Source organism: Equus caballus, chromosome 10 (genome assembly GCF_041296265.1).
Source record: "Equus caballus isolate H_3958 breed thoroughbred chromosome 10, TB-T2T, whole genome shotgun sequence".
Lineage (NCBI taxonomy): Eukaryota > Metazoa > Chordata > Mammalia > Perissodactyla > Equidae > Equus > Equus caballus.
The window spans coordinates 10,460,662-10,487,500 of NC_091693.1; the positions used below are offsets into that span (position 1 = coordinate 10,460,662).

General features: G+C 54.6%; 2 protein-coding genes across 9 annotated transcripts; both read right to left on the bottom strand.

Annotated features, from left to right (window-relative positions):
* Positions 1-495: 495 nt before the first annotated feature.
* DYRK1B (dual specificity tyrosine phosphorylation regulated kinase 1B) lies at positions 496-9,144 on the bottom strand. Of its 7 annotated transcripts, none has more exons than XM_070224406.1 (12): positions 8,922-9,114; positions 6,693-6,856; positions 5,557-5,676; positions 5,268-5,456; positions 4,750-4,897; positions 3,426-3,712; positions 2,607-2,753; positions 2,388-2,528; positions 2,053-2,088; positions 1,773-1,968; positions 1,328-1,434; positions 496-1,228 (listed from the first exon to the last, which is right to left on the bottom strand). In XM_070224406.1, exons 2-12 carry the CDS (start codon positions 6,753-6,755, stop codon positions 857-859), a joined length of 1,806 nt encoding a protein of 601 aa, XP_070080507.1. In that variant the 5' UTR covers positions 6,756-6,856; positions 8,922-9,114; the 3' UTR covers positions 496-856. The 7 variants fall into 7 exon arrangements, with proteins under 7 accessions (XP_070080507.1, XP_023505494.1, XP_070080508.1 ...); XM_023649726.2 differs by lacking the exon at positions 8,922-9,114 and adding an exon at positions 8,142-8,422; XM_070224407.1 differs by lacking the exon at positions 2,053-2,088 and having other exon boundaries at positions 8,922-9,144.
* Positions 9,145-9,357: 213 nt separating this feature from the next.
* FBL (fibrillarin) lies at positions 9,358-18,693 on the bottom strand. 2 transcript variants are annotated; one of them, XM_023649731.2, is made up of 9 exons: positions 18,561-18,693; positions 14,007-14,159; positions 13,800-13,901; positions 13,600-13,694; positions 12,576-12,746; positions 11,973-12,105; positions 10,827-10,939; positions 9,564-9,709; positions 9,358-9,459 (listed from the first exon to the last, which is right to left on the bottom strand). In XM_023649731.2, exons 1-9 carry the CDS (start codon positions 18,568-18,570, stop codon positions 9,435-9,437), a joined length of 948 nt encoding a protein of 315 aa, XP_023505499.1. In that variant the 5' UTR covers positions 18,571-18,693; the 3' UTR covers positions 9,358-9,434. The 2 variants fall into 2 exon arrangements, with proteins under 2 accessions (XP_023505499.1, XP_005596292.1); XM_005596235.4 differs by having other exon boundaries at positions 13,800-14,159.
* Positions 18,694-26,839: the final 8,146 nt, after the last annotated feature.

Here is a 26,839-nt window from a genome sequence, read left to right on the forward strand (position 1 = left end):
TTGCCTACGAGTCTCGTGCTTCGCAATGGTTCCAAAGGTGAGACCAGACGTGTGGGGTGTAAGGTCTGTGCCCATGGCCTGCCTGCCGTTCCCCAGATGGCACCACTGAGGCCTGCTATGTGCATTGAGCACCTTCTGGATGTCTGCCTGGCATAAGGGACACTCCTGTGCAGACTCTGTGGAAGCCCTGGCTTATTAGGGTAGAACCTGATGTTTCCCAGAGACAGGCCAGAGCTGGGCCTTTACCGTTTCGGGGTCTCAGTTGACCCTGGAAAAAGCAAATGTGGGCTAGGGTCCTCTCCAGGATCTCTGTCCAGGACTCCACAGACCCCAGACCTGCCGCAGCCCCGTTTCTGCACCAACAGCCATCACTTCCTCAGGGACGCGTCCCACACGACCAAGCTCTTCCAGCACCCCTTCCCAAATACCGTTCCCTGCCGTGCCTCTGAGGGCCAGGTGAGGGGGGCCGAGGGCCTGCAAACGCTCAGGCGGGCATGTGAGAAAGCTCTTTACTGGGGGGTACAGCAAGGAGGAGCAAGGCCATCTCCCCCTACCTGCCCCCACCCCCTCCTAGGGCCCTTGGGTGAGGGGGGTCTCCCCTCACTGGACCACCACTGTCTTTGGTACAATAAATAGAAAACAAGGGGGGAAGGGGGCTAAGGGTCCAGTCCTTAGTGGGGAGGGTGCGCCTAAACCCCTCTCCTTGACCCCCTGCCCCAGGCCCCAATCAGTGCAGGCCTCACCCACCCCAGCTGGGTAGCAGCAATTCCAGTCAAGGGGAGAGATGAGGATGGGAGCCCAGGGCCCCCAGATGGGGGGGTATGGCTTCAGGAGGGGCCCCAGGGAGGGGGCAGGGTCATGAGCTGGCTGCCGTGCTCTGGGGTACACCACGGAGGCCCAAACGAGGCCCCAGAGTGGCAGGGTCATCAGGGGGTGGGAGGGGTGGACGACCTCCTGTCATCCGAGTCCGGAGGGCTGAGGCAGCCGGGTGCTGAGGGGCAGGCGCTGGGTGAGGCGGGGAGCAGTCCGGAGGGCCGCCCACCAGGCTCACATCCATCAGCTCTGGGGGTGGTGGTGAGGTTGGTGATGGGGGACGGCCAAGGCATCGGGGTTGGGGGGGTAACTGGGCCCCGGCCCCGGGCAGTGAGGAGGCGGAGGCAGGGGCCTGATGCGTCTTGTGGGGCACGTCACCTCCTGCCCAGGGGCGCAGCGGCTGGGAGGCTGGGACCTAAAGGAACAGAGGAACAAGGAGTGGGTGATGGAGACCCCGGTCCTGAAGCCCTAGACACCCTGCCACCCACCTTCACAGTCCCCAAGGCCCCAGTACCTGGGGGCTGTTCATCTCACAGTCAGTGATGGGGGGCCCAGGGCCCCCACAGTATCGGTTACTGTAGCGGTAGGTCCGGTTGTCACTGGAGGAGCCACTGGAGCCTCCTGGAAGTGCCAGAGGAGGAGAGAAGAGGCCGTAGGTGAGGAGAGGCCTCTGGGTTTTTGGGTGGCTGAGTCTGGTATGGCCCAGGCCCAGGTTTGGGCTTTGGGATGAGTGCTCATTTGAAGGTTTGTGCTCAATTTTGAGATCAGGGGTCAGAGTTCGGTTTTGGGTGTCAGAGTCAGAACCAGTTTTAGAGGCCTGAGCCCAAGCCCGTCGGAGCTCTCCTGCCTCACTCATTTTGGAGTTCAGATCATACGGTTTCAAAGCAAGTCCCCCAGGTCAAGGCCAACTAGAGCTGCCCCCCCGCCCTGTTCTGCCCCACCTGGCACTGGGCACCCACCAGAGCTGGAGATGGAGCTGGCGGTGCTGGAGGAGGGGCAGGTGTCGAGGGGTGCGGGCGAGGTGGAGGCACTGCTGCCTGCCGGGCCCGTGTTGGTGGCCTCATCAGCCGTGCGGCGGAAGAAGCCGTGCTGCAGAGCCCCCAGCGGGCTGATGCGGGCAGCGGGCTCATACTCCAGCATGCGCAGCACCAGGTCCTGGAAGCGGAGGTAGTCGGCGGGGCTGTGGCCCGGCTCCCCCGCCCGCCGGCCCCCGGGCCCGCCCGTCTGCACGCCCAGCACCTCCTGCAGCCGCCGTGTCCCGGGGCCCTGGTAATCCTGGCAGGGAGGGGGTGGGAGGGGGGGCAAGAGAGTGGCCGTCAGTGGGCGGGAGGGGCAGGGAGACACACACGGGGAAACAGAGGCACAAGAGAGAAAGTGGAAAGAGAAAAGCTAAGAAGAGCTGTGGGGTGGGTAGGAGAGAGGGGGTGGGCTGGGGAGGAAGGAAAGGACAGACAAGGGGGAGAGGAAGGAAGGGAAAGACACAAGGGAGAGGAAGCAGGGGGAGAGGGAGGCCCAAGTGCGAGAGAGTGAGGGGCCACCGGGGTGGGAGGAGCAGCGTGGGGCAGGGGCCGCACCTTCCTGAGTTCCTTTGTCCTTCGTAGGGTCCAGCCACCCCCAGGTAGCCGTTCAAAGTACTTGCGAGCCTTGGGCGCCTGGTCCAGCATGGGGGCTGGTGGGATGCCCAGCACCTCCACAATCCGGCTCATCTGGTCCACCTGCGAGCGGGCGGGCAGGCTCAGCAGGCTGCCAGGCGTCCACCGCCTCGGCGCACCCCCACCCCCCCGAGAGCACACCTCATTGGAGCCACTGAAGAGGGGCTCTCCGGTGTGCATCTCCACTAGGATGCAGCCCAGGGACCACATGTCGATGGCCAGGTCATAGGGTGTGCCCAGGAGCACCTCAGGCGACCGGTAGAAGCGGCTCTGGATGTACTGGTAGATCTGGGGGAGGAGGGCAGGAGTCAGAGGTCCTGGTCTCCCCTACTGCTGCCACGGACACCCCCAGGCTAGGACGAGCCTCCTGCCTCCACAACCTCGGATGGGGCTCCAAACCCTGAGAACAGCGCCAGCTTTTCAGGAGCCACCACCACCATCTTAGTTATCGGTCTCAGGAGTCTGCTGGCCTCGTCTGACCCTGATCTCCATCCCCAGGCTTGACCCTGGGCGCCTCTTGGTCACCAGCAGCTGGCAGTCTGCAGGCCCAGGCCCTTCTCGCCCTCCCAATCCAGACCCTCTTCAAGCCACTACCAGCGTTATCCAATGCCAGCTGACATGAAGCTGCAGCGTTCCCCGCCCATCCCCAGCTTTAAGAGAACGGGGTGGACAAAACTGAGCCAAGTGCCACCCAAGGCTCAAAGCCAGCCCAGCTTCCCCCTGCCCACAGCTGGCAGCCTCAGCTGCACCCTTCTCTTTCCTCTGGGCAGGATTCCTTGCGGCCCTCTCCTTCCCCCGCCTCACCCACCGGCCCCACCCTCGCCACCCGCGACACCCCATCCCAAGCACCATCCCTCAGGCATCAGCCACTCGAGGCTGCACCCGACAGTCTCATCGCAGCCTAGCCCACCCCTGGGCCCCGCCGCCCCGCCGCTAGCCCCGCCCCGCGCAGGGCCGCACCCGCTGGCCGAGCTGGCAGGAGCTGCCGAAGTCCACGATCTTGATGGCGCTCCGCTTGGGGTTGCAGAGCAGGATGTTCTCGGGCTTGAGGTCGCAGTGGATGATGCTGAGCTCGGGCGTGGCCAGGAAGAGCAGCGCCGTGCAGAGCTGCTGCGCCAGCTTCCGCGTCAGGTTCAGCGACACGCCGCGGAAGTGCGTGTTGCGTAGGAGGTCGTACAGGTTGTAGGAGAGCAGCTCGAACACCAGGCACAGGTGGTTCCGGAACATGAAGTGCCGCTTCAGGTGCACTGCGGGGAGGGGACGGAAAGGGCCCGAGGAGAGGAAACCGGGGCTCAGAGAGGGCCAGTGGTGGCCCGGGGTACACAGTAATAAGGGGAGAGGCTGGAAGCGGCCTGTGTGTCTGCCTGTCAGCACTGGCCAAATTGTGGTGGGCTAGTCAGGATGTTTTTATGTGGTCTGTAACTTGAATCAAACCAAGAAAAAGTTGGTTTTTTGATTTTTTTGCTGAGGAAAATTCGCCCTGAGCTAACGTCTCTGCCAATCCTCTGCTATTTTGTATGTGGGCTGCCACCACAGTATGGCTGTGCGAGTGGTGTAGGTCTGCTCCCGGGAACCAAACCTGGGCTGCTGGAGTGGAGCATGCCGAACTTAACCACTATGCCACCAGGCCAGCCCCCTGACTGATTTTCTTGATTAAGAAAAGTTAATTCTTTTCAAGTCTCCGTCAAACTTTCTGATTGAACCAGAAAGTTTCCATTTGGTGCTGCAGGCTCTTTCACACCATTCTACACTTCCTCATTTAATTTGATCACATGGTGTTAGTCTCGGTTCTGTTTATTTTTGTGGTGAAAGAGACGTTTTCCGTTTATGGTAAGGATGTATATTCGAAGAAATGCACTCTTTAAATCCACTTGCTTTTTCTACGAGGAATAAGCGGAGGAGAGAGGAAGACGACGGCCCAGGTGTCAAGAGGAAAGGCTCTGGGGCCCACTGCTGGCTCAGACTATGCTCCACCGAGTACATACTCTGCCACCTTAGGCAAGGACGGCACCTGAATGCCCCCCTTTCTTAGTTTCCAAGCTGTGGACAGTGATGCCCCTCCCTCCGCGGGGCCGTGGCGAGGCTTCAACTAATGGAGGTGTGTGAAGTGCTTACAATGAGCCTGACCCTTCGTGAGCACCCGCTAAACTCGGACCAGCAGCATCATGTGCGTAGAGCAAAAATCACGGAAAAGGCAGGAGACGCACTGATGTCAGGGGACACCAGCCCCTCCCGGATGGGGGGGTGCCCCATCCCTGAGCGGGTCCGCTGCCGCGGGCCTCACCTATGTAGTACTTCATCTCCGTGTCGTGCCGGTTCATCAGCTCCAGCAGCCGCAGCTCGATCTGGGCCTGGTTCAGGAAGGCCTTTTTGTTCTTGATGATCTTGATGGCCACCAGCTCCTGGGTCTGGTGATCATAGGCTTTCACCACCTGCCGGAGCGGGGCACGTCAGAAAGTGGGGGGAGGAGGAGGAGCGGGACAGAGCCAGGCACCAGTCTTCTCCCCCCAGCCAAGGTGACCCCCCAGTATCACTAACAGTAATTCAAAACTGAGTGCCCACCAACAGCCAGGCACTAGTGTAAGCAGTGGACGTGAGATAATAGCATCTAATGTGAGAGTCCTGTTATTTGCACTGTTCTACAGAGAAGGAAACTGAGGCACAGGGAAACCTAGTGACTAGGCTAGGGTGAGTGGCCGAGCACAGAACCGGAAGCTGCTGAAGCCCTGGCTGTGTGGGTCGATGTCAGTGGGTGCCCGTGGCCCCAGTCCCTGGCTCAGGGTGGGGGAGGGCGTCCCGCACCTGGCCGAAGGAGCCTTTGCCAATGAGTGAGTCAATCTCGTAGCGCTCCAGCCAGCGCTCGCCACTGCGCACGATGTAGTCGTGGTTGTCGTCGTCATAGCCGTGGTTCAGGACCTTCTTCTCCTTCTTGGTGCTCGAGTCCTGAGGCGGTGCCTGCTGGGCCCGCCGCTTCTTCTTTGCGTAGTATACCTGCCCAGCCGGCCGGCCGGGAGATGGGGTCTGGTGAGTGGCCTGTCCCAGCAGCCAGGTCCCCTCAGCACCCAGCCCGGGTCCCCCACCGCCTGCCCACCTCATTGATGTGCTTGTAGGTCTTGATGAGGTCCACGGAGAGCTTGCGCAGCGGGGCCGAGGTCGCGTCCCGGAAGGCCAGGGGCAGCCTCCGCGGCAGCAGCCGCACATCAGGCAATACCTGGGGGCGGGGTGTGGGTGGGCACTGAGGACGGCCTTTGCCTCTCACCTCAAGGGGGAGAACTCTGGGCGGCTGGCTCATCATTATCGCGCTCACATTTACGTGGTCACTGTCTCACAACCCAACTAGAACGTACACTCCCCAGTGGCAGAGATTGATCTTGTTCTTGCAGGAGCTCCAGCGCCTGGAGCAGGGCCTGGCACACAGTGGGTCCATGGGAGATCTGCTGAGCGACTGAAGGAGTGCGCTGTTTAACCCTGACCTTTCCTCCTTCACCACACCTTCACTCCTTTCAGAACCTCAGTGGGAGAGATCAGAGAGGAAACCTGGGCTCTGCCCCTCCCGATCCTTTGGCTTGAGACTGTCCATTTGGGGTATCCCATCTTGAGGACCCCCCATCTTGGGGGCCTTCCCAACCCTTGCGCTCACCTCCTCTGTGCATCTTTGCGAGTGTTTGCACCCAAGTCTTGGATCTGGATCCAGCAGCCTGGACCTCCCGCTCCCTCCCGCTTCAGGCTGTGCATTTCAGAGCCTTAGGGATCTCCCCCCTTGAGGATCTTTACCCTGTACCCTTGGCTCTGCTGGCTCTGAGGCCCCTCAGGCTCAGCCTTCCTCCCTCTCATGCCCTCCAGATCTTCCACTCTGGACTTGTTTTGCTTAGTGCACATTTATTGAGTGTCTACTATGTGCCAGGCACTGTCCTCAGCATTGCACAGGCATTTCGGTAACTCATTTCCTCCTCACAACCCTGGGAGGCAGGTATCCTTGGCCCCATTTTAGAGAACAGCAAACTGAAGCGCGGAGAACCACAGCAGTTTAGCACCAGGTCAGGATTTGAACCCAGGCTCTCCAAACCCTGCCTCTGCCAGCCACTCCTCTGTTACCTCCCACCCCCATAGGGCCCCGCATGTCCCCAGAAGATGTCCTGGGCAACCACATTATCTTCGGGCCCCAAGACCCGTCTATCCCCTGTCTCCCCCTGCCCCAGGCAGGTGAGAAGCCAGCCAACCGCGTACCTGCGTGTGCTCCTGGGGCCCCGGGAAGCCAGAGAAGGGACCATGGCCTGGTGGGACGGCCATGGTGGGCTCAGAGGGCCGCAAGGGAGCGAGGCCTGGAGCGGGAGCCCGGCCGGGGGGCGCCTTCTCGCATCCTGCACCTCGGCTGCCACCGCCGCTGAGACCTGAGAGCAGGCGGGAGGCGGGGGCACAACAGAGAAGAAGGGGATGCGTGGGACAGTGCCAGGCGGGAAAGAGGTGGACAGTAGAGAGAAGGCAGGGTACAGAGGGAGGATAAAAAGGGTGCAATGGAGCAACAGGTGGCAAAGAAGAGAGGGGACAGAGAGAAGCGGCGGGGGGTGGGGGTGGGGAAGGGGAGGAGGGACACAGCGGAATACCTCAACAAATGATTACCAGATAAATGAAGTAGGTGGCACCAAGAGGGGAACATGTGAAGGGAACGATGGGGAGCCAGGCAGGGGTGTGGGTCATGGCAGGAAAGGACAGAACGACACCAAGAATTGGGGGAAGGAAGAGGAGAAAAAGATAGAAACCACACATGGTATAGGGAGAAGGGCTCACTCTTTTCTTCCCATGTCTACTCCTGGCCCTTCCCAGGGCCCCTCACACTAAATGCTGCCCTCCCGCAGTCCCCCCTGAACCCCAGAATCTCATCTCTTGTCACAGTAAGGTCCCTCCACTTCAAGATCTACCCTTCCCAGTATGTGCCCCAAACCCGAGAACTCTAGGATCCCCCCAGACCACATGAGAGTCCTCTGGGCCCCCTCCAAACCACATCAGGGTCCTTGAGGACCTCCTGACCAGACCAAGGTTATCTGAGAACCTCTCACATATCAGAGTGCCACCGCCACGGCACTCTCATCCACCAGAGCACACTACTCCCAGGGAACTCTCCCCATATCACGCCAAGACCTCTTCAGTATCTCACTTCCTCCCATATCGGGGACCACCCCTTCAGGTAGAGTCCCCATACCGTATTCCAGTTCCCCCAGCCACATCAGGGACCTTCCTCATATTACTCCAAGGTCCCCCTCCCACTCAAGGCCCACTCTTCCAGATGGGCGCAAAGGGGAGGCGTCTCTTCCCATGGTTTAGAGCAATCGGCCTTCTCTCCCCTACACTGGACTCTCCTCCCCTCCCCACCATCCAATATGCCTACCGGAGCCCTTTCTCCAGTCACTTCTCTCTACACCAGGGTCAATCCACAACTGTGCCCATTCCTAGAAGGCGTCCCTAGCCAAATTCCCAAAATATCACAGAGTTCTCCCCTCCAGAGTATCGGCCACACGAAAATCCTCTCCCCATGGGCCTTCTCCCATGGCAACCCTCTTCTGTGCCAAGCCTTCCCACTCCACGACCCTTCCTCTCTCTTGGAGCTCCCCCCCAAAACCACTTCTTCCTCGGGGCCCTCCCACACCAGGACCGTCTCTCCCAGCCGCCACCCCCTACCCGGGTCAGGGCTGGCGCGGGGCCCACGGGGGGCTGGGGCGCGGTGGGGCCCCCAGTGGGGTGGGCGAGCGGCCAGCATGGCGGCGGTGGCGGCGGTGCGGAGACGGCCGCCTGTCCCGGCCCGGCCGGCCCGGCAAGCCCCGCGGCGGGGAGGGCAAGCGGGACAGGCGGCCCGGTGGGTGACAACAGCAGCCGCCGCCGCCGGGGGCGGGGAGAGGAGGGGACGAGGGTCAGCCCGGGGCACGCGGGGGAAGGGGAAAGCAGGTGGACGGGGGAGGGGCGGCTTAACCCTCGCCCCGCCGGCCCCGCCCCGCGCAGCCACCCGCCCCCGGGGACCCCGGCGTCCCGCCCCCCACCCTAGAGGCCCGCCCCAGCCCGCGGAGCCCCGGCGGGCGGGGCCCGACTGAGTTTGGCAGTCCGCACCTGCCATGGCAACAACCGTGCCATTGGCCGCTGCTGCCAAGAGCTCAGCCAATCACAGCTCAGGACAGCTGTTGCTAGGCGACGACGAAGCGGCCAGCGGAGCCGAGCCCAAACAAAGGGCGGGAGCGGGGCCCCGCTCCCCCCCTCCCGGCCTCCCTCCTAGGACTGCTCCCTCGGGCTCGGCCCCTTCCAGGAATCCGACTATGAATAGCCAGGCACGGCCTGCACTTGCCCGCCGCCCCCCTCCTCTCCTCCCTCGGCCTCGTGCTAAGTCTCGCGGCGACGCGGGCAGGGCGGGTCCCGTACTGCCCCTGTCCCCGCGAGCGCGTGCCGCCCCGCCCGCAGCCGCGTCGTTACCTGAGGGCGCGGGCAAGGGGACTCAAACTGCTCGGGGAGCCCGAGCTCAGACCTGCCCACGGGCTGAAGGTATCCGGCGGACGCGGCGAGCCAGGGCCCCGATTACCCAGTAATGCAACCAGCAAAATGGCGACCACAACAAACCGGCCCCCCCGCCCCGGGCTCCGCCCCCGCTCCCCCCGATCTGTCCCTCTCACGTGACCCAGGGCAACACTCCGCGCCTGCGCACAGCGGAGCTTACCGGTGGACATGCGCAGCGAGCTACCAACCCCGCCCAAGCGCCGAAATCCGGGTTGCGGCTGCGCAAGTGTCAGCTAAGAAAGGAGCATGCGCCGTGTGACCGGAGGAACAAATCCTCCCCACCAACGCGAAAGTGGACCAAAGGCGCATGCGCCATGTCTCTAGCGGTCGCCAAGCAATCAGCGGCAGACAGTGCGACGGAGGAGTCTTTTAATAGAAAAACACACGCGGAACAGTAGCAACACAATTTCGCAGTCCAGGCGGCGCCGGGCTTCAGTTCTTCACCTTTGGGGGTGGCCTGCGAGAGGAAGGAGACGAGGGGATCAGAGTCTCTCCCCACTTTGGGGCAACGCTAACAGGACCCGTGCGGCTCCGGGCGGGCGCCTCCCGGCCCCTGCTCACCTGTACACGCCCACGACCACGGCGTGGTCTCTCTCGTAGGGCTCCAGCGTCAGCTGCTCCTGCGGCTTCATGTTCTCCTGCTGCATCTTCTTCACCTCCGAGGCAAACACGGCCTCGGCCGAGGCGGTGGAGTCGATGCAGTTGGCCTGCGGAGGACAGGGGATCTCAAGTCTGCAGCGAGCCTTCGGGCCGCTTCCCCTTTTTTGTGCTCTTTAAACCAGACGTATTTGTTTTTATTGGCAACTCAGTGAAACTCAGGCTTTGGAAATGTAGGGAGAGACTTCCTTAGAGGAGTTTTCGGTTTGGTTTGGATTTCGAATAGGAAGCTTCAACAGAGCCCTGTTTACGTGAAAGCCAGTGTTTAAACTGTACACCCAGAGGGTTTTCTTCTACTTCCTCTTAAACAAGCGTAACAATGCAGCTGAGAATACCAGAACAAATGTAGCAAAAGGCTAACACACGCTGAGAATCCGGGTGAAGGATACACAGCAGAGGCCTCTGTATTTCAAGATAAAACGGTTTTAAAATGCACCTAACGTTTATCCAGGATTTATTTGACACCAGGCTCTGCTTAAAACACTTCCTATATATTGATAAATTCTTTTTTTTTTTTTTTTGAGGAAGATTAGCCCTGAGCTAACATCTCTGCCACCAATCCTTTTTTCTTTTTTGCTGGGGAAGATTGGCCCTGAGCTACTATCTGTGCCCATCTTCCTCTACTTTATAAGTGGGACACCTGCCACAATACGACTTGATAAATGGTGCATAGGTCCATGCCGGGGATCTGAACCAGTGAACCCTGGGCCACCAAAGCAGAGCATGTGAACTTAACCACTCTGCCACAGGGCCGGCCCCCCTATATATTGATAAATTTAGTCAATATATAGGATTAAATTTATCAACACTAAAAGAGATAGGACTAATATTTCTGTTTGACAAGTAAAGAAACAGGCAACATAGCTTGTCTTACTCAAAGTCACTTAATTCAAGCTGGCGTGCGACATTAGCTGGCCAGACTTTGCGATCATTCCCTTGGCCACTGCATTCTACTGCATTTTAAAATCTGCAGCTTTTCAGTTTTGCAGACATTTTTCATCACGCGCTATTTGATTTGGGGCAGAGGTGGCTTGTAGGGAGCTGGGGAGGGGTAGAGGCCTGGAACAGACTGCCTGGATTGTGGGGGATGGAGGCCCCCTTGTTTTGACTGGCTGCTTGGCAGTCACAGAGAGAGAAGATACCAGCACCCCATCGTGGACCCCGCACCTTAATGGAAATGACGAAGTGGCCGCCGTTACGTAGGAAGGTGTGGGCATTCAGGGCTACGATCCGGGTCTGGTCTGGCTGGGCCACGTCGGCAAAGATCACATCCACCATCGCTGGGGAGGAAAAAGCGGCAGTTGGAACCCACATCCACTGCATCTTCCCAGCTCCTCCCATGGGGCCTGTGCGCCTTCACCAGCAGGTTTCTGGCAGTCTCCCTGCCTCCAGTCTCACTTCCCCCCGCTGATCCCCCTCCCTCCACGGTGCCCCCAAGATGGGTCTAAAACCCACAGTCACACCATCCATCCACTCCTCTTGTAAACCATGTTTGCCACCTACTCTGTGGCCAGCCCTGGGCTGGGCGTGGGGAACACAGAGACGAGTCAGACCCGGACCCTGCCCTCGAGATGCTCCCGGGTCTGGGGGGGGAGACAGACACATCATCAAAAAGGCAAGTAAAGGTGAGCACTTAGAGGCAAGAGCGTCTGCAGGTTTGTCAAATGCAAACAAGTTGCAGGACAAAGGATACGGGATGAGGGCATGAAAAAACTCACAGAAAAACCGGCGGAATGCAAAGTAACATTTTTAAGACTGTGATTAAAAAAAATAACAACTTAAAAAAATGAAAAGACAATGTAATGAAAACGGACTTTTCAAAACTGGGAAAAGCAGACAGCAAATGGTTCGTATCAGTCCCCTCTGGGGGTGGATTATAAGGCGTTCCATTTTTACATTATGCTTTTGAATTTTTAAAAGTCATTAATATTCACCTGGGCCCCTCTGGGCCTCAGGCTCTGCTTTCTGGGTATGAGCTCCCCAGGTGATGAGGGGGACCACTGAAGGAGGCTTTCACACTTAAGCCAGTGTAAAAAGGACCACGTTTTGGAGGGAGGCAGGAAGTACAGGGGGCCTAGGGAGAGGGGCAGGAGACCGGAGGAAAGGAGGCTGGCCCTCTGAGGGCGCGAGACCCCCAAGACCCTGAAGTGGGAAGTGGGGCTATCACCTCCACCTCACCTGGCTCCCCCTACCCTTCTCCACACTGCAGGCTCATCCACTCCAGGGCCATCCGAGTCAGGGCTCCCGCGGCCTCTTCCAGGGAGCCCGGAGCAGCCTGTCCTACCCTACCTGGGCCACCCCTAGACCCCTCACCGATGAGCATGCGGTATTTGTGCGGGTGCCGAGCATCTTCAATGACAGGAATGATGTTGGTCCTCTTCTTGGCCAAGTTAATGAGGTCACGGCCGGAGCGGTGGGAGAACTCAACTGCGTAGACCAGACCGTCCTAAAAGAAGTCAAATAACAACGACAATGACACCAGTCCTCATGTACGGAGCATCTACTTTGGGGCCATACACACTGCACACGGCATCTCTTCCAATCCCCAAATCAAAATCCCACCGTTTAACCACTATCGTTATGTCCATTTTACAGAGGAACACACTGAGGCCCAGTGATGGGAAGTCACTCAAAGAGGGCGACCAAATCAAACAGTGTGAGATCTAGCCTCTCAGCGCTGGGCCCCGCTAACACTAGTCACCTCGATGCCCACGCCCCTTCCCTCCAGGCCAAGAACTCAGGAGTGAGCTGAATCAGGCTTCGGAGACCACGTGGTTCAAGCTGCTCCTTTCACTCAGAGGGAAGGGCCTGGCTCCAAGCCACGCAGCGCAGGGAAGCAGCCAGGGCCTTTCCCTCCCTGCCACCTCGCCACCCGCCCATACTCACCCCCACCCCGACCCCTCCCCGTCCACTCACTGGGCCGACGATGTCAGAGACGTGCGAGACTGTGGTGCCCGAGGCAGCCCCGAGGTAGAGCACCTTGGCCCCTGGCTTGATGTGGATCTGGTCCACGCCGCCCAGGATCGCTGCCGCCAGCTTGGAGCGGAAGGGGTTCCAGGCACGGTACTCGATTTTGTCATCTCCCTCCTGGGCCCAGAGAGATAGGGATGGAAGTCAGGGCAGGGCTCTTCTGCAAGACCCCATCGCCCTTAATCCTCGGGCCCTCAAAAGGGACCGGGCACTCAATCATTGAACAAGAAATGAACGTGGGTATATAGCAGTGACCACAATGGATGCAGTGCCTGCCCTCTCACGTAGGTGAGTAACTTGGGGAGAAGGGGCCGTGACAGACAGTGAACAGAGACAAGATCATACCAGGTAATGGCAAGACCCATGCCCTTTTCACCAGGCAGCTGCTGTGCTGGCACATCCGTGCCAGGCCCTACGCTAGGCACTGGGGACACGCAGCGCACAGGGCAAAGTCTCTGCCCTCAAGCAGTAAGTGCACACGGAACTGCGTGACACGGCCAGCACAGGAGCCAGCGACAGGCGCGAGGAGAAAAGAGCAAGCCGGAGGCAGACCTGGAGCAGACCTGAAGGAGGGGAGGGGCCACTCAAGTCACCGGGGGAAGCACATGCCAGGTGCAGAAAGGCCCCGAGGCACAAGGGTGCCCGGTCCTAAGGAAAACGATGCAGGCTAAGAGGGCGGAGTGTGGTGGTGAGGGCTGCTTTCCACAGACAGGGTGGCACACGGTGGCCTCGGGAGAAAGACAAGGCCAGGGAGTGGGGAGGGGAGCAGAACCCGCAGGGCCTTCCAGGCCACACTGAGGACTTGGGACTTTAACCTGAAGGCGCTGGGGAGGGGAGCGCACAATCTGACTTATGTATGGAGAGGTCCCCTGACTGTCATGTGTGGGACACATGCTGGGGGCAGAGAGAGCAGACTGTGGGTTACGCCATCAGCTGGGGCCCTGTGGCTTGGACGGGGTGCCAGTCTCACCGAAATCGAGACTCTCTTCTCTCCATAAACTGATTCTCCAGGGACCAGATTCTTGGTGACTAGTGCATCCTCCTTTCCTCGACAGATGAAGACTCCTGAGTGAGGGGACCAGTGCAGGGGTGAAGACTCTGGCCACAGCCCACCCCACCTCGCCCCACCCCACCCCTCCCCTCAGTGGGTCCCCCGCCTTCCTCACTCACCCTCATGCCGATGAGGTTCCACCATCACATTCTTCCCCGACTGGTTTCCTCTTTTTCCTCCCCGGCCACGACCCCGGTTGCCCCCAGGATGGAACCCTCCACCTACCAGGCAGAGATGCAGTGAGAGAGGGAGACCCCACATCTCTTCCCTCCCGGCTCCCCCTGCCCAGGCCTCGTCCATCCCATTGCCCCAACCCCATTCAGTACCTCTTCCACCTCCTCCTCCTCCTCCTCGGCCACGGCCCCTAAAGCCTCCGCCTCGACCTCGGCCCCCGCCAAAGCCTCCTCGGCCTCCGCCACGACCGCCGCGGTCACCAAAGCCCCCTCGGCCACCGAAGCCACCCCCACGGGGGCTGAAACCTGTGGGGGAAACAGAAACAGGAATCAGGGCAACGAAGCTGGAAAAGTTACTCGTACACCTCGTCATTCCGTTCGGGGGAGAAACTCGAGAAACGTGTGCAGCAGCAGACGTGTCCACTGGCACGAGAACTCAGGGCTCGCCTGAATGTCCACCGGCAGGACGGACAAACGCTATGGGGAAGACTCCTAGTCAACAGTGGGAAAGATCAACAGTCACAAGAGATAAATCTCAGAATCGTGACGTTCACTGAAAAGGCAAGTCCGAGAAAACCACGCCACACTCCCCCCAAATAGAGGCAAGGGAATGATAACGGTGAAACTCAGGACCTCGGGGGTTGGGAGGGAGGAATGACGGGCTTACGACAGGGGAGGAGCATACAGGTAGATGAAAGTTACTGTCAGTATCCTGCTTTCCTTGGAGAGCAGAGTCACGGAAGTCATTCTATTTTCAATACTGATTAGTCTGGAGAAGAGTGAACAGTGCATGTGTGCGTGCAGCATGGCAGGAGGGTCCCCCAGACTCTGGAAACATCCGCGTGCCCTCCCACTCCTGACCTCGTGCCTGGAAGAAAAGCGCCCACTCCCCAAAGAGAGGGGAGTCTGGCAAGACCTCTTTCCTTCTAACTGATCTTCCAGCTCAGGGGGAAAACAAGAAAACACCCCGAACTGCCCCTCACAGATGGACAACAGTTCTTAAGCAGTTTAGGGCTTGTCAACAAGATGGAAAGTTTAAGGAAAACAAGAGATTCAGAGAGACTTTATTCTCATCACTTCAGGAGAGAGGAGACACTGTTCACTGCCCTGAGCACCAAACAATGCTGGAAGCAGACGGAATTCTCCTGGGGCTAAGAGCTTCAATATTTGACTTTCTGTGTGGGCTTCAACAGCTCTGCAGCACGGTTCAGAAAGATCACGGGAGTTACAAAGCAAGTTAGTGTGCAGATTAGTGATGTTGAAAATGATCTCACTTGCTGTAACCTACTCAGCAGCAAACAGGCTGCAGTTTTTCTAAAGGTGCATTATATGCACTCTGTGAAAGTTTCATGCCTCTTAACGGCGTTCAGGAAAGAACGGGAGAACTAATCGCTAGTCCCAGTGTAATCGGTAAAAATGAACAGTTTCAAGCTCCTCCATGTAACCAAGAGCTGTTTCCCGCGACCGGCTCCTCTGCACAGCCTGCCGTCCAGAGCAACTGGGGACGGAGCTTCTTAAAGCAGCAAATCCGATCTCAGCACCCCTGCCCGAAGCCCTTCCCTGGTTTTCCATCACATTCACAATCAACTCAAGATTCCTTTCTCTGGGTTCCAAAGCCCTAAATCGGCGGCTCTCCCCTTTGCTAATCCAGACAACCGAGAGATTCCGATTTAATTGTCTCGGGTGGGCCTGGGGCTTCTCCAAGTTCCTCCAGTTATTCTACCATGTAGTCTGCCATCACAAGGCTCCAGCTTCCGCTGACTTCTGACCTCGGGCCCCAGGCTCTTCCTCCCCAAGAACAACCACGCTCTCCGGCTTCTAAACCTTGAACATCTGCTGCTCCCCCTGGCTGGCTCCCGTGGACATCTGCTAGGCCCGCCCCTCCTTCCCTGCACTCAGGTCTCTGATTCAATGTTTCTTCCTCAGCAGGGCCTCCTCCGGCTGCATCGCCTTTCTTTTCTTCCTGTCAACAGCCATCCATGCATTTTTCATATTGTCACTGCCTACCTCCCCCGCTAGAATCAAGCTCCAAAGGGACAGGGATGTTGAACTGTTTTGGTCACCACTGCATCCCCAGCATCCTGCACAACACCTGACACCGAGTATGGGCTCAGTAACGAGTCCATGAGATGTCCGCTGATGACCCTTAAACCCCTGGGCTCTGCTCGTGGAGAAAGCAGCCTCTCTGTTCATTCAGAAAGCGGGTGATCGGAAGGTGACGAGAGCCCAGGTCCTTCCTCTCGAGCAGCTCTTGGAGCCCATAGGGGAGGTGGCCACGCCATTCACGACCCTAGGGAGCAGGGAAGGTCCCTGGGAGTCGTGACAACTTTACCTGAAAGAGGAAGATACGGAGGTAACACGGTGCCCACCTCACAGAGTTGTCACGATTAAGTGACTTCATACACACAAGGCGCTTCACTTACTACACTGCCCGGCACACAGTTCGACATTATCATTCAAACTCAGGGTAACAGTCGCCCCTCCCTCCTACTTGGGGAGAAACCACGAGCCTAAGAGGCTCTCAACCCAGGCCGGAGGAACAGAGCCCTGGAAGTGTGGGCATGGCAGGGGGACAGGGACACAACGGTAAACGTCCAGTCCAATACTCCAGGCACAGCTTCATCCGCTTCAGGTCCTGGGGCTCTTAGAAAAATGTACTAGGAGTACCCACTCCTCAGAAAAACACGTTTACGTACACTTTTCTAGAAGTGTTGGGTGGAGGGCCCACAGATGCCCTGGTTTAAAGCTGCTCTCCTCCCACTGCCTGTTCCATCTCAAAAACAGCAACTCTCTCCTTCCAGTTACGCCAAAACCCGTAGTTGTCCTTGACTCCTCTCGCTCACACCCACATACAAACTGCTGGCTCTGTCTTCAAAATATACTCCCAAATTGTGACGATGTCAGCCAGGTGCACTGCGACCACCCACATCATCTCCAAGTAGATTACAGCACCCAACTTCCCAGGGCGCTGCCCGCTTCCACTGTTGCTCCCCTCGAGTCTTTTACACACAGAAGCAGGAAGGATCCTTTTAAAGTGTCAATCAAGTCTGAATGACATCACGTCCCAGCTCATAATCTCCCAAAGGCTTCCTCTCTCAAGCCACCAGTCCTTCTTGAAGAGCTGACTCCTGACACCTTTTGCAACTTTATATCCTAGCGCAGCAGGGGAAGGGTTGGGAGGAAGGTGTACCCTCCATGTCTGGGGGAATCAGACCACAGGGTGCCCGCAGGCATGCCAGGGTCTCAGTCCCAGAGACACAGCCTGGCACCTCCCACCCCACTTCCTCAGTAGATCCCCGAACACGGAAGAGAAAGGGAGTTCGGGAGGGGGCGTGGATTCACACACACACCCATCGCCATTCTCCACCCCATGACCCCATCTCTCCACACGCTGAGAAAAAAGAAAACCTGTACCAGGAAACAGACCCTTTTAGTCTCAGTAGACATTTCCCCAACCCCAGTGGAGCAAGTTGTGGGGAGGGGTGCAGCCTGATTTAAGAAGCCCTGAGACACCAGCATTTTGTTCCCCTTGAGAATATAAAGATAATTTTAGCCAATACTATTATGTCAAGCACTGCGCTATTTTTTTGCAGCTTTACTGAGATATAATGGACATACAACATTGTGTAAGTTTAAGGCGTACAACCTGTTGATTTGATATACTTACATATTGTAAAATGATGACCACTATGTGCTGTTTTTTCTTAACATGATCTCACTGAATTATAACTGGGCGCCATTTTATTGATGAGAAAACTGAGGCTCAGAGAGATAAAGCCATGGGCCCAAGGTCATACAGTAGGTTAAGAAGCAGAGCCAGGACTGACACTTTGCACTGAGACCTTCTGCTGTCAAAGCCAGGGCTCTCATCATTCCACCACGAGGGAGCGGGGCTGAGTTCATCAGAATCTCGGGGAAAATCGAAAGAATAAAACCACTCATGCCCTGTGACTCCCTCCCTCCCCCCACCCCAGGCTAATCTTATCCTGGGCCTGTGAAGTTTCATCTCACCGCGGAGTCGAGAATCACTAGGCCCTCGATCTCTACTCCATCCTCAGGGACCCGCCCCCTCGGAAGAGCAGAAAGCGGGAAAGCGGGCCAGACACGGCCACCAGCCATCAAGCGGGGAGTCCTCATCCACTCCGGCTATCTCTGCAAAGCTAGGCTGGGGGCTAAGGGGACGGTGGGAGCGGCGGCGATACGGGAGGAAATCGGGGGGCCTCTCAGACCCGGGTCCCGGACCCAAGATCAGGGACTCTCCGCTTCCAAACCAAGACACAGCCCCCAAACCCACGCCCCGAGAGCCAAGACCCCAGATGCCTAAATCCAGACTCTGGGTCAGTACCCCCGACTCCTGACCCCGGCCCAACATACAAGACCCCTAACGACGGCCTCGGTGAGATGAACCCCAGGTCAGGACACCCCAACCCCAGGCCCAAGACCCTCGAGTCACGGCCGTGACCTCCGAAGCCAGTCACACACCGCCAGACCAGGAACCCGAACCCGGGGCTCAGCATCCATCATAGGGCGGAACCGAGACACCCTTCTCGCCCGAGACCGGAACCAGGACCCCCTTCCCGCCCGAGACCGGATCCGGGCTCAGAACCCCCACCCCAGCCCAGAGCCCCGCCCCTCCGACTCCGGTCTGGCACCCCAGTTCCCGCCGGGGCCCAGTCTCCGACCCCCGACCCCAACCCCGGCGCGCACCTGGCCTCATGGCGAGAGCGGAGCTGCGCGACTCTGGCGTCTGCGGCGTCCGGCACTCCACGAGTCCGGGGATTCCGCACGTGGAAAAGAGCGCACGCGCGCGGCGACGTACGGCACGTGACGCAAGCACGCAGCCCCGCCCCTCTGAGCCCAGCCCCGCCCGGATTCCCGCGCGTGCGCTGTGGGCGGGGACTCCTTCCAGCTTTCCCATCACCGTTTCGAGTGCCCCAGTAACGGGGATCGTCCCCCGGCCTTCGCACGGGCCGTGCCCTCTGCCCCTCTTCTCTATTCCTTGTTAACTCTAAGGTCCCCTCTACACCTAAAAGCCTTCCCTGATCCATTTACACCCCCCAAGAAGAGGGACCGACCGACTCTGGCCTCCATTCATACATTCGAAAAGCATTTATTGTGCGCCTTGTATGTAGCAGGCACTGTGCTAGGCGCTGGGAGTGCAGCAGTGAACAAGACATAAAAGTCCGCACTCTTATGAACTCATCTTTTAATGGGGGAAACAGATACCAAACAAGCTGTTAGAAGGCAATAACTGCTTTGGAAAAAATAGCAGGGAAAGGAGATAGGGACCATTGCGTGTGTGTGGGCGGGTGACATTTCTCACAGGGTGGTCAAGGAATGCATCAAGTGACTCTTGAGCAAAGAGCTAAAGGAGGCAAGGAGTGAGCAGATTCTGCGTAAGTACTGAGAATTTTGTGCTTTGTAATTTTATAAATTAATATTCATCCCTGTGTTCATTCCATAAACAAAACAAGTGCTACTATGAGAAATTACTAAAAACCTCCAGGAGAATCCACTGGTCTGTTCCATGCATTGCAGTATCACTCAGTACCTAGCACAGAGTAGGTGCTCTGTAAAGGTTTGTTGAATGAATGAATGAACCCATGCTGTTTTGTATTCTCTCTGCAGGATATTCCTGCTGCACAGAAACATTCCCGAAAATTTGTTGAAATGTCAAGATGGGAAATCCGCTGAGTCTATTCTGGATTTCCAGGAGTTGCGTAACACTTCAAATGGCTCTGATTCAGGATAATGTTACCTACTTCTTACGGATTTTTCTGTTTGCCTTCCAATTAAACATTTTTTTTTTTCTAAAGGACAACAACAGAGTACACAGCAGATTTAGGGTTGCCAGTCCTATTTTCTGGAATCCTGGCACCATCTCCTGGCTCTGAGGTTTTTCACCTGGCAACTTGCTCTGCAGACCTGAAATTGGCACTACCAGTGAGCAGTTAGTGGGTGCTGGCTGGTCTTGTGCTGGCGACACGGTGGTGACTGAAGGAGTCCCAGGCCCTGCCCCCCTGAGCTGCCAGTCCAGTGGGGGGAGACAGACCAGCCTCAGATACTGCCAACCCAGGGTGGTGAGGGCCAGAATGGGGGAGGTACTGGCAGAATGGTCAGGGCTGGGAGCAGGAGCCACTGAGGTCTTTTCCTGATACCCCCCATATCCTCAGCTCCTTCTGAACCTTCCTGCTCTAACCACAACCTACCTCTCCTGGAAGACATGCCTTTCCATGCAGCCCTTCCAAGAAGGGGCTGTTTTCTCCTCCTTAGCCTTCAGGCCTGCTCAGCCTGTAGATGGGAGAAGATCCTCCTTGCTCTTCATTGCCACTTCCAAACCTTTCTCTCTGCCTCCTCCCTACGCCCCTAACTTTGAAGCTTACACTACAGCACCTGCTCCTGTTCTCGTTGCCAGCTCTGTCAACTCCCACATCGCTGCAGCTCCCTTTGTCATTTTGGCTCCAGGCTCACCGTCACTCAAGCTGCCCGGATCATAATTCTTGGTGAGCTCCAAATTCAGGTAGATGATCCTGGGACCATTTGGGCCTCTCGATGCCTTGACTTTCTCTCTCTAGTGATCTTGTCCTCCACCCAACTCTTCCTTCCCACGGTCACACCTAGACTTTGTACTGAGGACACAATGGTGATTGTTCCAGCCTGGTGGGGGAGAAAGACTCGTCCCCAGACGGTGACAGCCCCCAAACTGCAGCCCCTTGTGGAAATTAATAAAGGAAACCTCAACGAAACTGGAGTCGGGAAGGCCTTTAAGGGAGCACTCTCCTGCCCTGTGGTACATCCTCAATTACTCCAAACAGGAAAAGACTCAGCTTGCACCTCCCGCAGGAAGTGCAACTGCTTTACCACGGAGGGAAGATTTCTCTCCCTGCCTGGCAACAGCCCAGCCAATGGGAAGCCCTGTAACTCAGCCAATGAGAAGCCACTGCCGCCCTGAACTGTTACTTTCCCCCAATGGACTTTCATTTAGAACAGCCCCTCCCTACTACCCCTTTTTCTCTATAAAAGCAAGTTTTCCTGCTTTGTTTTCCCAGTTTGCCCGTGATTCCCCATAGCCTGCAGGTAGTAAGTTGCAATTCTTTTGGCTATTCCCGAATAAACTCATTTTGAGGGTAAGATAATAGGCAAATTGGCTTTTTAAGCTGACACCCTGCAGAATCTCAGGTCTATGCGTCTCGCTGTCTGCCCATCACCTCCTGTCTCTCTAGCTCACCCCCTCTAAAGCTATTGTTCCAATGATCTTTCAGCTCCAACAAGTCGTTTAGCTGACCACCTTTTCCCTGCCCCTCACCCCCTCGTGACCACGTCACTCCCGCCGCCCAGCCTGAGTCCCCAGCCAGCATGATCACCACTCCCTTGCTCACACCCTCACACTATGTGCTCTTTTCTAACTGCCTTTTTCACCCAACTGAGTCCACTGTCCAGCTCCTCTGCCCCTGCATCCTGGCAGCTGAATGTGGATGGAGAAAAACACACACCCACTCTCGCTGGTCTCACTTTGGATTCACGACTGCAAACCCAGTGGCCCCCCAGTGCTGCCCAGCCATCCTATCACTTGTCCGGAATCCATTCATTCTCCCATTTTATTTTTTTTTCCTATTAGTAGTATTAGTAATGCGTTAATTTTTAAATGATTTGTTAAGGCATAATTTACATACCATAAAATCCACTTATTTTAAGTGTGCAGTTCAATGAATTCTAGTAAATTGATACAGTTGTGCAACCATCATCACAATCTAGTTTCAGAACACTTCCATCATCTCATTTCACACAAACGGAATCATACAATGTGTAGTCTTCTGAGTCTGGCTTTTGTCACTTAGCATCATGTTCTGTGTTGTCGCATGTATCAGTCATTCATTCCTTTATAAAAATTAAAAAAAAATTTTTTTGCAGGGGAAGATTCACCCTAAGCTAACATCTGTTGCCAATCTTCCTCCTTTTTCCCCTTCAAAGCCCCAGTACATAGTTGTGTACAGTTGTAAATTCTTTTAGTTCTTCTGTGTGAGCCTCCAGCATAGCATGGCTACTGACAGACAAGAGATGTGGTTCCACACTTGGGAACCAAACCTGGACTGCTGAAGTGGAACACGCTGAAATTTAACCATGAGGCCATCAGGGCTGGCTCCATTCATTCCTTTCTATTGCTGAGGATTCCATTGTATGGCTATACCACATTTCATTTATCCATTCATCTATTGATGGACATTCGATTTGTTTCTAGTTTTTGTTTATTGTGAATAATGCTGCTATGAACACTCATGTACAAATATTTTTGTGGACACGTGCTTTCATTTTTCTTGAGAAGAGTCCTAGGAGTCAAATGACTGAGTCATATGGTAAGAGTATGTTCATCATCTTAAGAAACTGACACACTATTTTCTAAAGTGGCTGGACTTGTTTTCCTGGAGGGTTATTTTACACTTACCCCTCTCTCATCAAACCTCAGAACATTCTCCTCCTTTCTCACTCCTAGCTAATGACCTTGCTTCCCACTTGAATGAAAAGATAGAAACAATCACAAGAAATTAACTGCTGCCTGCCACCTCACATGCTGTAAAGGAAAATTGTCTCTGTACTCACACCCTGCACTTTTGATACCAAATATATGAGTTTTCCACACCAAGCAATTCTCCAGTTCTCTGCGGGCTCCAACTGGTGTCCTACAATTTAGCTCAATTTGGACACTACCCAGAGTTAGCGCAGACCCCCCCAAGTTAAGGGCTCAGTCCCACAAGACTGCCCCCACTTCAGACTCCAGTGGCAAGTCCAGGCCACCCACACTTCTGACCGACTGGCTGTAAATCGGGAGAGCCTACGCCCCTCTCCTCTGGTCAATAATTTTCTAGAACATCTCACAAGACTCAGGAAAAAGGATACAACTCAGTAACAGCCAAATGGAGGAGACGCATAGGGCAAGGTATGGAGAAAGCGGTATGGAGCTTCCATGCCTTCTCCGGGCCTGCCACCTTCTGAGCACCTCGATGTGTTCACCAACCCAGCTCTCCCAACCCAGTTGTTTAGGATTTTTATGGAGGTTTCATCACACAGGTATGATTGATTAAATGATTGACCAATTGATGATTAACTCCATCGCCAGTCCACCTCCGCTTCCCAGAGGTGTGGGGAGGTGGTGCTGAAAGTTCCAACCCTCTAATCATGTGATTGGTCTTTCTGGAGCAATTTTCAGCTTAACACAAGATATCTCAAATTTAACATGTAGTCGGTGCTCAAAGCCATTTATGGAATGAATGAAGGAATGTCCACAGCGGAGTCATGAGGGCCAGTGTTACATACACCCTTCAGTGAAAACCCAAATTAGGACCAAGTGTGCTGAACTCTTCGGAGGCTGTTATGACTGAGACCTTCACGACTCAATTAATCAAAAAAAAAAAAAATTGAGGGGCCCGCCCGGTGGCGCAGCGGGTAAGTCTGCACGTTCTGCTCCTTGGTGGCCCAGGGTTCGCCAGTTCGGATCCTGGGTGTGGACATGGCATCGCTTGGCAAGCCATGCTGTGGTCGGCATCCCACATATAAAGTAGAGGAAGGTGGGCATGGATGTTACCTCAGGGCCAGTCTTCCTCAGCAAAAAGAGGAGGATTGGCAGCAGTTAGCTCAGGGCTAATCTTCCTCAAAAAAGAAAAAATTTGATAACAAAATTTTAAATCCTACACAAAAGTAGAGAATACAAGAATTTCCCATTTACTCATCACCCAGCTTCAACAACTATCAACACTTTGTCAGCCTTGTATATTACCCCACCTTTTTTTTCTGCTAATTTTAAAGCAAATCTCAATATTATGCCATTTCATCTTCATATGCTTAAGTATGCATCTCTTAAGAAAGAGAAGACAGGGGCTGGCTCTGTGGCCGAGTGGTTAAGTTCGCGCGCTCTGCTGTGGCGGCCCAGGGTTCGGATCCTGGGCACGGACATGGCACCGCTCGTCAGGCCACCTTGAGGCAGCGTCCCACATCCCACAACTAGAAGGACCTGCAACTAAGATATACAACTGTGTACGGGGGGGTTGGGAAATAAAGCAGAAAAAAAAAAAAAGATTGGCAACAGTTGTTAGCCCAGGTGCCAATCTTTAAAAAAACAAAAAAGAAAGAGAAGACATTTTCTTACATTATCACACTTAAAATTAACAAGAAGTCCTTTATCTAATCTAGTGACACATGCATATTCCTATTTCCTCAATGGCCTAAAAATGGGATTTTTAAAAATTGCTGCTTGATCAATTCAGAGTCCAAACAAGTTCCCCTAGTTTGGTTGTTCTCTCTCTCACACACACATACAAACATTCATTTTTTTGGCTAAGAATCTTCAGGGAGTATAATTTATTTTTTTAAAATTCTTTTTGAAAGTAAAACCTGCTTACAAAAAAACGCACAAGGGGCCGGCTCCGTGGCCGAGTGGTTAAGTTCACATGCTCTGCTGTGGCGGCCCAGGGTTCGGATCCTGGGCACGCCACGCTGAGGCGGCGTCCTGCATCCCGCAACTAGATGGACCTGCAACTAAGATATACAACTATGTACAGGGGGCGTTTGGGGAGATAAAGCAGAAAAAAAAAAAAAGAAAAGATTGGCAACAGTTGTTAGCCCAGATGCCAATCCTTAAAAAAAAAATTGCACAAAAGTGTGCCACTTTAGGAGTTAATCTCAAAGGGAACAACCCACATAACCACCACCCAGGTCAACAAACAGACCAAAGCCCCCTTGTGCCTCTTCTGCTAGGTCTCTTTTATTATGTACATGGTTCTAACCTTCCTTTCTTTGCTTCATAACATGTCCTGGAGATCACTCCAGAACAGAGTAGAGCACTTCAGTATTTTTCATTCACCTGCAGAGTTGTCCATCACTAGATGAACCATCGTTTACTCAACCAGTCCCCTACTGACCGACAGCTGAGTTATTCCGGTCTTGTCCATCCTGCAGCACGCTGTGAGGAACAGCCTCGGGCTTACATCCTGCCATTGTATCTTTGGGTTGGATTCCTAGTAGCGAGTTGCTAGGTCAAGAGAAAAATGCATCTGTAATTTTGCAAGATACTGCCAAATTTCCCTGAATTGGACTTACACATTTTTGCATTCCCCCTGGGAACACGTGAAAGTATTCTTGTCCTCAGAGTCTTGTTAATAAATTAGATTGTCGAGTTTTTGTGTTTTTGGCTATCTGATAAGTGAGGAGTGGTGTCTTGAGGTAATCTAATTTGCATTTCTCTTAATATGGGCAAGACTAAGAATTTCTTATCTTTAAGTGCCATTTGTATTTCTTTTTTCTAAGAACTATTCAGATCTCTTGCCTATTTCTATTGGATTATTCGTTTTTCTTCTTTATTTTTAGGATCTCTCGATTCTTTTTCTTGGAAGGAAATTGAGCCTGGGTGAGACTCAACAGCAAGATTCAGAGGGAAGGGCTGGCTTTAGTGACAGACATAGCTGGACTCAAATCTAGGTCCCATCACTACAAGCTGTTTGCCCTTGGGCAAGTTATTTAACCCCACTAAGCCCATTTCTTTATATCTATACTCTTTTGCAGGGTTGTTGTGAAGCTCAGAAATACTTTTCATGAATAACCTGACATACTGATTGCATTCAACATATTTAGATTTCTTTTTCTGTCAATTGTCTGTTTATGTCCTCAACCCATTTTTTTCTAATTGGGCTGTTGTCTTTTTCTTATTGATTTGAAGGAGCTCTTTGCATATTGTGGATATTAATCCTTTCTTAGGTATGTCACAAATCTTTCCTCTACGTTTTTGGTTGGTCATTTATTCATTCAACAAATATGTACTGGGCACCAACTATGTGCTAGGTTCTGGGAATAAAGTGGTGAATGAAGCAAATACAGTCTCTGCCCTTGAGTTATTTCTAACTGGGCAGAAAGTCAAGCAAAAGTAATTTTAAAGTGTCATAAATGCTAGGGAGGAAGGAGGGAAGCAAGTGTCTGGGACAGAGGGAACCTATTTTAAGTGAGGTGGTCACGGAAGGCCTCTCTAAGGTAGTAACACGTAAGCTTACATTTGAAGGATGAGAAGCAGCCAGTCACGTGACGAGTGCAGGGAACAGTATATTGCCAAGGACTGAAGTGGGGAAACTTGAGACGTTCAATAAACTGAAAGATCAGATTCCCAAATCATAATTGGCAAGGAGGACAGCGATAGGAAATGAGTCAGAAAAGGTGGGCAGGGGCCTTGTAGGACAGGGTGAAGGAATTTGATTTTATTATAAGAGCAGTTTATAGCTAATGGTCCTATTTATACATTAAGAAGAGTTGTCCAGTGGCAGGGAGGATGGATTACAGAAGGAGAAGGGCAGAGAGTAGGCTACTGGTGAGGTCAGCAAGAGTGAGGATGGTGGCTGCACCAGCTGGGCAGGATAAGGAAGCCAGGCAGAACCCAGGTGTATTTCGATACAACCCAACAGGATCTGTTGATGAACTGAATGAAGCACAAAGGGGAGAGAGGAATCAAGAATTCCCCATTTTCCGGCTGCCGGACTGAGTACTGGTAGTGCTGTTCACTGAGGCGGGGAAGACCATCATGGGAAGGGATGGGGACAGGTTTGGAAGTGGATTTTTGACTTGTGGATTGGATGAACACATTAAGTCCTCACTCCAACTCCGTTAGGTAGGTACTGTCATTAACTCTAAAGATGATGCTATTGACTGAATGTTTGAGTCGCCTCAAAATCCACGTTGGAACCTAATCCCCAATGTGATGGTATTTGCATGGTATTTTACGGTACTTGGGAGGTGATGAGGCCATGAGGGTGGAGTCTCCATGAATGAGATTAGTGCCTTTAACAGAGGTCCCAGAGAACTCCCTTGTCCTTCCACCCCGTGAGGACACATAAGACAGCCATCTGTGAACTAGGAGGCAGGCTCTCTCCAGACATGGAATCTGCCGGTGACTTGATCTTGGACTTCCCAGTCTCCAGAACTGTGAGAAATACATTTCTGTTTATAATCCA